The 11757-nt window shown below is 37.6% G+C and overlaps 2 protein-coding genes across 2 annotated transcripts; both read left to right on the top strand.

The window, feature by feature from the left end:
- The first annotated feature begins 1711 nt into the window (after window positions 1-1711).
- cox5ab (cytochrome c oxidase subunit 5Ab) lies at window positions 1712-4382 on the top strand. The gene is made up of 5 exons (XM_087793619.1): window positions 1712-1866; window positions 2957-3073; window positions 3242-3363; window positions 3483-3605; window positions 4255-4382. The coding sequence occupies exons 1-4, from the start codon at window positions 1794-1796 to the stop codon at window positions 3594-3596; spliced, it is 426 nt and encodes a 141-aa protein (XP_087649745.1). The 5' UTR covers window positions 1712-1793; the 3' UTR covers window positions 3597-3605; window positions 4255-4382.
- Window positions 4383-5655: 1273 nt separating this feature from the next.
- Window positions 5656-11426, top strand: fam219b (family with sequence similarity 219 member B). Its single transcript, XM_087793618.1, has 6 exons — window positions 5656-5831; window positions 6170-6284; window positions 7839-7932; window positions 8489-8566; window positions 8835-8886; window positions 9891-11426. Exons 1-6 carry the CDS (start codon window positions 5757-5759, stop codon window positions 10038-10040), a joined length of 564 nt encoding a protein of 187 aa, XP_087649744.1. The 5' UTR covers window positions 5656-5756; the 3' UTR covers window positions 10041-11426.
- The last annotated feature ends 331 nt before the right edge of the window (window positions 11427-11757 follow it).

Genomic DNA, 11757 nt, shown 5'->3' with positions numbered 1-11757 from the left:
CTCTGAGCATATTTTATTGCCTGCACCACCGAGTTGATGTTTTTGTCGACGTGTTTTCATGGTTTTTACACATTCACTTGTATAGCCTTGGCTTCCTACGGGGCCACATGTGACTGTTTTGAAGGGCCGGACAAAAGAAGAGATGGAAAATACAAGTCTTGATTTAGATCTTGATTTTGGTTTGTTTTATTTAAAGATCATAAAACACACACTCGGACCTCGAATAGCTAGAAAGGTGCCTTTAAATAAAACGTATTTTTACTATTATTATTATATAATTTAAGAACTAAAGAACAAAAAGGTTCAAACAAAAAAGGAAACATGAAAAAAATGAATAAATGTTTCAAATAAAAACTATGAAATAAACCTTTCATGATCGTTTAAAATTGTACAAGAATCACTGTACAAAAATGTTGGTAAAAACTATGGTGTCCCTAAGAGGACAAAAAAAGAAACTTGACTTAAAAAATGGAATTACAATTTTTTTTTAAATAAATCCAATTTGATGTAACGATCCTGTTAATATTTATTCATTTTCTACCGCTTTATCCCTTATTGGGGTCACGGGGAGACTGGAGTCTATCCCAGTTTCATTGGGCGAGAGGCAGGGGACACCCTGGACAGGACGCCAGTCTGTCGCACGGCACACAAAGACAGACAACCATTCACACACACACTCATACCTAATGAACATTTTTTGAGAAAAGTTCTCAATCAACCAGGCTGTATGTTTTTGGACTGTGGGAGGAAACGGGAGTGCCCGGAGTAAACCCACGCAACACGGGAAGATCATAAAATAGAACACAACAAATGTTATTAAAACATTTTGATAAAATAACAATGATCAAGGAAACGTCTATGATAGCGAGAAAAAAATAACGATAATGATAATAATAATAGATAAATAAATTTAAAAAAAAATACTAGTTCACTGATGTCAACTTTTACAATGACATTGGATATTACTACAGAAATAAATGCTTTATATTCATTTCAATAATACTTTAAGAACCAATTCAAGCCAACAGAACATCGTACCGAGTCATGCACAGCACAACCATGGGAACATGGATCTGCACTAATGCATGTCCCCTGTGGCAACGTGGGCTTAGTGTGGATTAGAATCACGTCACATGACTTCAACACACACACACACACACACACACACACACACACACACACACACACACACACACACACACACACACACACACACACACACACACACACACACACACACACACACACACACACACACACACACACACACACACACACACACACACACACACACACACACACACACACACACACACATTTGAATTTACAGCACAAAATAATCCCCCGAACGCATTTTGCAAAATGTGGACGTTCATCTTAAATTCCTAACATTCCACCAGGAAACACGAGTCTCATTTAATAAGTAAACAATAATCAATAAAGTATATCGCTTGTTTACTGTAAAACACTAATGCCAAACTCTTTGTTTTGTATTGTTTTTTAGTGCCAGGACTCCATCTAGTGGTGGATGTGTGTAATTGTGTCAAAATGCGTGTCCTAAATAAAAAAAAATGTTTGTTTTTAATCCAGTTTAAATGTACTTGGCTCATCAATCGGGGATGTTGTCGGGTTTGTTTTATCAGCCCCAAAAAAACGTACACACGGTTTAAATCAAAGAGTTTCAAATACAAGCGAAGTCGGCTGTTCGTGAGTTTCCGTGAGTCACGTGACCGCGCTCGTCCCGTCCTCGTCCTCCAGACAGAGTCTCCTGTGCGGTCGTTCGCTGCTACAAGATGTTCCGAGCCTTGTTCCGTGTGTCGAGCTCAGGAGTCCGAGCTCTGACCCGCTCACAGCCGCGCTGCTCCGGTACGTCTGTCCGCCTGTTGTTCGACGTCAAAGCGGGTTGTTTTTCTGTCATAAAACGGTAGAACCGGCTCACCCGGTGTAGCTCCTTAGCTTAGCATCCGCCTCCCCTGATATATAAATGAACATTTCTGTCTGAATTCACAGCAGAATTATGGACGTCAACATGTTTCTCTCGCTGATATTTTAAATAATAACAGTTTAAAGGTCGAGGCGCGAAACTGGTTCTGCACAGACACGACCTTGTCGTGACCCGAGAAAGTTCATAAGCGTCAGTCCGCGCAACTAAAACGCAGACACTTGTTATTGATCGAATATCAGAATAGATTGTTATTTTTTTATTAGAATCGTTTTACCTCAGTTTTTAGGACACATTCCTCTACAGAGGGGTCATCGTCCACTACATGCATAACAGTCTGTCTGTATGCTAGCAGGTCACGACGTTAGCGAGGAATACAAACAAATAAAGTTTTTTAAATTGAGAGCATTCAATTTGATTAAAAAATAAGCTTTTCGATAGTTAACGTTTTTGCAACGCTTTTACTTATTTATAATCTTATTTAAGTTAAATAAAGTAAAAAGAATAAAGTATTATTTCTTACTTTTTCAAATAATTTCTGTCATCTTTATTTTCTATATCTATAACAAAGTTGTAACGGATCTGCTTGAGTTACTATATCAACACATATTTACAGCCTTTCCGTGTGTGTGTTGTTCTTTGAAACGGTGGAATAGAACATTGTTGTGTTATTAATGTGTTACCTAGCACTACTTGTACTTTTGTTGCTCTGTTTTTTATTTTTTCAAATGTATATATAGTTATGTATGTATGTGTATATATGTATATGTGTGTGTTTAGTTTTACTGTGCACTTTTGTTGGGTGTACAAAGTAAGAATTTCATGCTACGTAGTACCTATGACAATAAACACTTTGAATCTTGAATCTATGAATCTTGTGTGATGGAAACAAGTTGAAGCTGATTTAAAAACGTATCACTAATGTTTGCCTCATTTACAAACATCATTTTTTTAATTTACACCTGCGACAGAATATGCTGTTTTCACACGCAAACATTTTTTGTCTGTTTTCAGCTCCACTGGCCTCCAGGTTGTACTCTCATGGCAAAGCGGAGACGGACGAAGAGTTTGACGCCCGCTGGGTCACCTACTTTAGCAAGCCTGACCTTGACAGCTGGGAACTGAGAAAAGGTAACTGACTCAAAGAGCTGCATCATTATCTACTCTTTCATTTCTGTGTAATTTGGAGTCTATTTTGTATCTTTTATACCTTCTTTATGTTTAAATGTCATTTTAAATGTGTTCATATTTTTGTTTTGGTGTCGTCGTCGTTGTTGTTGATCACGTTTGAATCTCCAGGCGTGAACACCCTCACTGGGTACGACCTGGTACCTGAACCCAAGATCCTGGATTCAGCTCTACGCGCCTGCAGGAGACTCGACGACATGGCCAGTGCCGTCAGGATCCTCGAGGTCGTCAAGGTGAGCGCGTCATCCACCGAAACTCTGCCCTTAAATCATCTGCGTTGTAGAGTTTTTTTTTTTAAATTTAGAACCATAACTATGCATTAAGATATATATTTTTTAATTTCCTTTCCAAGGACAAAGCCGGTCCCCATAAGGAAATCTACCCGTACTTGATCCAGGAGCTGCAGCCTACCCTGGCGGAACTTGGGATCGCGACACCGGAGGAGCTCGGCATCGACAAAGTATAGACCTCAGAGGTGCGTTTCTTTATTTGACGTATTGTCTGCAGCATCGTTCGGTTCTGTCATGAATGTTTGTTGAACATAAATCTACGCTAAGAAAAAGTATTTTCTTCTGAAATTGCATTTTTGTTGATTTCCCAGATTGAGAATTTTTTTTAGTATAAGTCGAGTTTTTAATGAGAGACGATGAAGAAATTCAAAGCTGAGTTTCAAATGAGTTATGGTGAAAAGATTTATGCTGTGTTGGTCAAACATCTGTTCTCAATGATTTAAACTTTAGATAATTGTAGTTGGTGAAAAACAACAAACGATCTAGTGAAACAACAAGAGCAGCCATTTACTGTTCTGTCTTTCCTGTTGACCTCCAACTGACCATCCAGTATTCTAAAAGTATTTTTGTAAGTGTGACACATGTATATACGTTACTTTAACTTTAAAAGAAAAAAAGATGCAGCATGTGCCTGGAAAATAAATCTGTGTAAAACTGATTTCTGCACAAATGCAGTTCAGGAATTGACCGCTAGATGGTGCAGAACACATGAACTCAGTCGGCGATATTGAGCTGTAATAGAGATTTTTTATATCCATTGAAGACTGTCCTTCATAAAAAAACTGATTTGCTTCTTCTAAAATGTCTCTGATGTTTGTGTTTCTCTGCCCTCAGGTTGTTGGCTGTGTGAGAAGTGTGCTCTGGATCCTGTCTTGTCAAAAAATATTTATATTATTAATTGAATCCATGACCTTCTGTTGTGTACAAAGTGGTCGGAATGATAATAAAAACTATCAATCAAACACTTGTGTTGATCTTACTTTATGCTGCAATATAGAATAATTCATTAATATAATTGTATATAATATAATCATTTTTTTCTTTCTTCCCGTCTGATGTCCTGATCATAAATATAATTTAATTTTTTTTAGTGTATTTTATTCCATTTAGATTTGTATGATTTAATTGAATATTCCACTTTATTATAATGTCTCTTATTTATTGTATTTTATTCATCAAATTTGATTTCATGTATATTTATTTCCATACATTACATTGATCTTTATTTTTTGGGTTGGCGTAAGATATTTAGTGAGGTGTTTATTTTAGCTGTACATTAACCTCCTGCACATGAACACATTACGTTGGATCTAAAATGTCCCAAGAGGCTTTAGATATAGAGCTTATCCTAAAGTCTTGCTTGTCTGCACACTTGTCTTGGCAGTGCTTGACCTTTCACTTCTGTCAGCTGCGACTGGCTCCTGTGATCCTCTTAAGAAAAACAGGTTAAAGGTAAGTGAGTGTCCTCGTCCGTCAAAGATGCGAGAATGGAATAAATATGAGATTCAAGCCTTTGCACATTTTTCTACATGACCTTCTCATCCTGATGTTGAGGCAGTTGTTGATGGATGGAAGAAGAGATTGTTCACTTGACATTCTCAAAGATAGATCATAGGATTGAATTTTAAATGTGAATCTGTGGTGGAGGGAAATTTTAGCTCTGGCTTTGGAATGTCCCAAGACGGTTAAATTCTTTAAGGCTCGTAAATCGTAATCCAAGACATTGACAAAACAAGATACATTTTCTGAAATGGACAAGAGAGTTGATAATCATGTCAAACATGTTTCTGCAGTGATGAAACATGCGTTATAATAAATAAAAAATAGTTTACAACAGTGTTTATGACACTGGCAATACACGTTTTTGATTCTGATAATAAAAATGACGTTAATCACATTTAAAAGAATATGATGAACCTCAATTAATGGGAAAAAAAGCCAATTCCGGTCAGATTTTCCCCTAAAAACGTCTTGCTTCCTTATGTCATTGGAAAATAACTGTTACATTTTCCAGCGAACTGTGTATTTTGTGAAAAACAACAGAAAACTAAAATTCAAATACCAACCCTAATAGAGTGAACAAAATGCGATTTATTAACTTATGTTAATAAAGGACAGTTTTTAAACTTGAGCTTGAAAATGAATCCTATATAAACGAAAATAAGATTTATTTTTATTTTGGAAGTGCAAACCGGAAGTCCAATAAGAACGTCTAATGTGGTAGCGTGACAGCGGCTCATGCTAGCGGAAGTCCCCACCTTATCGAGGGAAGGGAAAGCAACCACCACCGGTGAAACTCTTCCCAAAATGTTGTGGTTGATCGCGTGACAGTCAAGATGATGAACGACATCATGGAGGAGCCGGAGAAGAGCAGCTTGCTGGACGAGTTCCCTGAGCCGCAAGTCCGGACGGTAATGTTAGCGATGCTAATCCAGCTACTGTTAGCTTGTTGTGCTAGGAGGCTAACTAACCCAGCGACCATAGGGCAGTAGAGTTTGTTTACCTCCTAAAAAACCCTAAAAATTCTTATTAATCTGCGCGTCATCTCTACACACAAATCTATGTTTTTGACAAATTAAGATGCCACATATCTGTGTTAGTAATATTAACACAAACTTAGAATACTTAAAGGTTTTCTACTAGATGCATTGTATTTTTCCTATATGTTTAAGGCATGCATTGTTATATATTAAAGCAATTTTCAATACAAAAATAACTTCATTTTCTGTCTACAATGACATGTGTGCAGCCTCAGGGAGTTGCCAGCAGCACCAGGTCCAAGATCCCCGATGGAGGAATCAGACCGATGGAGAAGAGAGGACCTTACATCATGTCCAGAGCTCCTGCCATCCACCTCAAACTACGTATGTGTCGACTTGGATAAAACCAACCCGTGTGAGCCTCAGGATGATCAATGTTACTTAATTTTTTATCGACTTGGAGTCGCAGGCGACTGAAACAAAACTGTGGTAAACTGAGTCAGCTGAGTCACGAGATCAATCATACTTTCGCTTGCGTTAATATCCGTGGAAACCACATAAGGCTGGAAGCAACGTCCCTTTAAACCAGCTCATAACATCTTTATACAAATACACTGGTTAAGAACATGTTGCCAACTCGCAGACAGATTTCAAGATATTAATTTTAAATGAACTTGAATCTAGAATTAAATGTACTAAAGCATAGTGAATTATTTTGTTTCTGAGTAACTGTCAATATAGTACCAACTTCTGAGAGGGTGTAGTCCATGTTAAAGATCATGTATATTTAATGTGTTTGCATTTATCAACACATTTATGTTGGTTATTTGTTTTAGTTTGGTAAGGGAGTAATAGAATAGTATCTATATTACCCAGGTGTATGAGATTGGATGCATTATTATCATTCATGTTTTATGACATTTTTTTTAGAAACAGGAATAAAGGCTCTTTTTTTTTTCTCAATACAATTAATGTACACATTTGCGTTTTAAAATAAAAGCTGCAAATAAAAAAACAGTGCAGCTTTCCGTAGAATAAATAAATACAGTAAAATTACAACATTGAGTGAAGCTTGTGATTGAGTGTTTGATTGACAGGTGGTTGGTCCATCTTGTCTAGTATTTTTAGTTGTTGTATCAGAGCCGATGATCTTGTCAAATAAAATGACGGCTAAAGATGAACACAAAGATGGACGATCATCATTGGACAATAATTATAATCTTACAAGACATGCAGTGACGTGGACAGATAGATAACAACGTATACATTTTTGAAAACATCATCTGACGTTGATGTGTTTAACAGATGTGTTGAGATATCTTGCATAAATAAATGCTGGTCTTCAAACCTAAAAATACTTTGACTTTTGAGTCAAACATTTCCCATTAAGATTAAAAAAGGAAGTCTTCATGGTTCACATTTCATCAGGAAAATGTGCCAATAATGTTCGTTCCTCTGGCATAACTTCCTGCATGATGTGTCAGGACTGACTGAATCATATCATGTTATACTGCAAAAAAAGAATTTCAAGATATTAAAAATACAGAATTATTCGTGTTGTAAAAAATTTAAAGGTACATTTTAATAATTCAGGATTCTTTTGTATCTTAATACCTTAAAATAAACCCCTTTTCTGGACTAGTCAGGTAAATGTAACTCATCATTAAGCCAAATAAGACAAGTATACATAGTTTAAATAACTGCTGCATTAATTTACATTCAAACTTTCCTGACACAGTCGTCCTTCACCTTGTCAACCTACTTGGTGTTGATCCGGTATTTTGATCTAATCGTCTTCGTTTAAATTCTATATTTTGAACCCCAAGAGAATCTGACTGTGTGACCAGAACCGGTCCGCCAACCTGAAAGATACATCGACTGTTTTAGGGGTGCTATAAATGTTTTTATGTTCATACTGAGGCTCTTATTTACCGACAGAAAAACACAGAGAAATGGCGAGGAAGGCGCTGAAGAAGAAAGCTCTTGCACAAGGACCTCCAGTGATGCATCCGTCGAGACACACACACAAGAGGTAACACAAGATTAAATCCTCATCTCGTCTTCTGCAATCAGCACTTTGTATCATATTATTTTGAAAAACATTACATTTAATTCAGTTCATTTCTGACCACACTATGGTTTGTATTAATATTTCAAGGAGTGCCTCGAGCACAGAATTGTGTGTTGTCGAGGTTTGATCTGATCAGACACACACACACACACACACACACACACACACACACACACACACACACACACACACACACACACACACACACACACACACACACACACACACACACACACACACACACACACACACACACACACACACACACACACACACACACACACACACACACACACACACACACACACACACACACACACACACACACACACACACACACACACACACACACACACACACAGTTCAAGATGTCCAAGTTGATCAAACTTCTATACTTAACATCTAGTGTTTCTTTGCAACTGAAAGTGTCTCGTTTCTAGAGATACTTGTTGTTGTTGACTTGTAGACTCTTAGGTGTGTTGTATTTTTGGATGAATGTCGTTGATGTTTTCTTCAGGACGGTGAAGTACAACAAGGGCTACGCTGCCTTGAGCCAACATGCCGAGGACACCTTGGTCGCTCTTGACTCCGACAGGTAGGAAATGTTCTGACTCGCTTCAGTGACGTTGACCCCACACTGACCTTGAAGACCTTCATCGAAGCTAACTGTGTGATTTGCATTTGCAAGTGAAACTCTGTCTTCGGTCAAAGACACACGTGCTAATGCCGTTGATATCCGGGGGGGAGGTGGGGTTGAGCCCCCCCCCCCCTCTTCACAGCGGGTCGCCACTTCCTGGTGACGACCTTTCGACCTGTTTGCTGCTTATAAAATGTCACTAAACAAGTACCTTGTGTCATTCCAGCGATGAAGAGATGGACTTCGAGCAGTGCTCATCAGGATACTCGTCAGCGGAGGTTTTTGATACATTCTTTACATTCTGACATAAAACCGGTTCATGAGCTTGTTTGTCACAGAGTCGTAACTTTTAACATTTTAAACGATTTAGTTCAATGATATTTATGGTTTTGTTTTTATTAGATTTAAAAAATAATTTAATTAAAAATAATGAAAATTTTCAAAATAAATTACTTTATCACACATATATTTTAATAATCTTGATTCAAATAATCCAAAAATACCTTTTCTAAATTAAATATTTTTAAGCCAGTCAGTAGCACTGAAACACTCACGTTAACCTTTACTTTTACAACAAGCTGTAAACTACCAACTGTTGCAAATGGCTGAAATCTTACCGTTGCTTTGGAGTCAACTATGATTAATTGACGCTCCAGTATATATATATATATATATATATATATATATATATATCTGTATATATTATATAGTGCAGATTTATTTTCTATTCTATTTAGATTTTCTTTTTCTTTTTCTTATTTTATTTCTGGGTGTTTTATTATTATTTTTTTGGTATATTGCTCTTGCTGTTGTTAAACCGAATTTCCCCTCGCGGGACAAATAAAGGTTTCTGATTCTGATTCAGTGCTTCTACGACATCACATGATCTTCTGTGTGTCACATGATTGGCTGAAAGTTCGAAGTAGCTTGTAACCTTTTTGGTATTGTCTAGTGGCACAATTATACCAACATTTTTATATTGAATTTAAAAGGCTACAAATGATAAAATATTAAATTTAGAACATGTATTTTTGATTTTTTGGGAATAAGAATATGAAACATGTGTAAAACAAAATTAAATTCATTTTTTAAATATTCCAAGTATTTATTTTGGCCCCCAGGTCACCTTGACCCAGAAATAACACAAGGGTTAAACAAAATTAACCTTTAAATACATTTTTTTTTTAAATGATTAACATTTTAAATGTTAAATTCAACCGTTGAATATTCTGACGCCACCTATATATTTCCATAGAATCTTACTTCCGATCTTCCTCCTCAGGTTCATCCGGATCTGAGCAGGCAGCTCCTGCAGGACGGCTACCACCTGGACGAGATCCCCGACGACGAGGACCTGGACCTGATCCCTCCTAAAGCTTTGGGCTCCTCAGTCTGCTGCTGCTTTGACACGTCGTCGTGTTCCATACAGTGACGCTGCTGCTCATCGGATCTCCAGCGCCTGGAAGGTTCTGCAGCAGCTTCAGTCCGTGGACGTCACAGCTGGACGAGAAGGTGCTGAAGAACAACCCTTGAGCAGGTCTAGGACTACAGAACAAGCTGTCTCTGCTGCGAGTCTGAACCTCTGAGGACTTCCTGTCTCTCTGGGTGCAAAGGTCGGCTCGTCACATACATGATTGGTCTCGGTTGAGTCTGCACTTGTATCCTTTTCTATAAGTTTGACATCAACAATATTTTAAAGATAAGGAAGAAAAAAAAGGAGCTGCTGTTTTAGGTGTGAGGATGGATGGATGACACTTTGATTGACACGTTGATAGACGCACCAATAATGAGAAACTCTGCATTGTCACACGTTTATTTATTTTCATAAAGTTACTGAAATTATTGCCATAAGAAATGGAATATTTCATTGTATTCCACAGCTTAGTCTTGGCCACTGGTCCAAAAAACCTAATGTTGCCATGTCAGCATTTTTGTTAAGCTCTTAGGATATAAAATATTCAACGATCCTTCACATTATACTTATGTTTATATTAGAGTATTTTTTTATATTATCCCCTCAAAAGTCACCTTTATATCCACGGTTACATTCCTCGTATTTCCTGACGTGAAGGTGGTTGATTAAGCCAGTGTGGACGTCTCAATTTTTAATTTAATAATATGTTTAAAGAAGGAAAAAAAACATGCTTTGCTGCCAAAGATCTGAAAGTTATGTTGCTGGGATTTAGTTTCTGACTAACTTTTTGTTGTTCATCAGTGTTTAAGTTACTTGGCTCTCATTTGTTGTTATCGTTTGAGTTTGTCTGTTGTGTTTACAAATGACACTGTTAAAGAAAATATATGATGTGCGTGTTCACGGCTCCCTCCTGTTGTGTATCTGGGCGTCACTAATACATTTGACATTGTGACACGTCGTGATGATCTTATGTTGGACCAGACACTGGTGTCTGCTTCTGCTGCGTCGGCTGTTATACAGCTTCCTGTATCGCCCCCGCATCACCGGTCCTGCGAGGGGTCCCGACAGTCCGTCACGAAGTCTCTCTTTCAGGAACGCACCTGTGTGTAGCCGAGGACATGGATGTGTTTCTGAAGTTCTTCATTTAAAGTGTCCTGATTGTGGCTCTGCAGGATGTTTGACGTGCGACAAACGTCCCGCCGGTGGTCTGTAGCTCACCTGACTCACCTGAGTCACCTGACTCACCTGACTCACCTGTACTATGCAACCTTTGGGACAATCTGCTTGTTATACGATGTTGATGTTACCGAATGCAATAACTGTAATTTGATGACGCTACACACTATTCTTTTCTATTTGGTTGTCCAAAGTATTGGTTTACTTTTATTAAATACTATTCAGTTATGCACTGTCTTTCTTTATTGACATTCGAAGCAAAAACAGTTAAACCACAATAAAATCACTATAACACATTAAACGTTTTCCTTCAAGTCCACTTTTTATTTTTATTTTCATCATTCTCCGCGACTGATTGCACTTTGATAGCTGATCCACGAGGTGGCGCCAGAGAGCTGTAATCATCTGTAGTCAATAAATGAACGAATACATGTTTTACATATTAACAATTCCTAAATCATTTATTTTGAGCTAGATAAATTATTAGCCTAACATTTATGTAACATTAATCGACATGATGTGTTCAGAGCAGGTGTCCAGGGAAGGATTGGTTTTCCTG

The sequence above is a fragment of the Callionymus lyra genome, chromosome 6, assembly GCF_982586985.1.
Source record: "Callionymus lyra chromosome 6, fCalLyr1.hap1.1, whole genome shotgun sequence".
Classification (NCBI taxonomy): Eukaryota; Metazoa; Chordata; class Actinopteri; order Syngnathiformes; family Callionymidae; genus Callionymus; species Callionymus lyra.
This window is presented reverse-complemented; position numbering and strand designations above follow the sequence as displayed.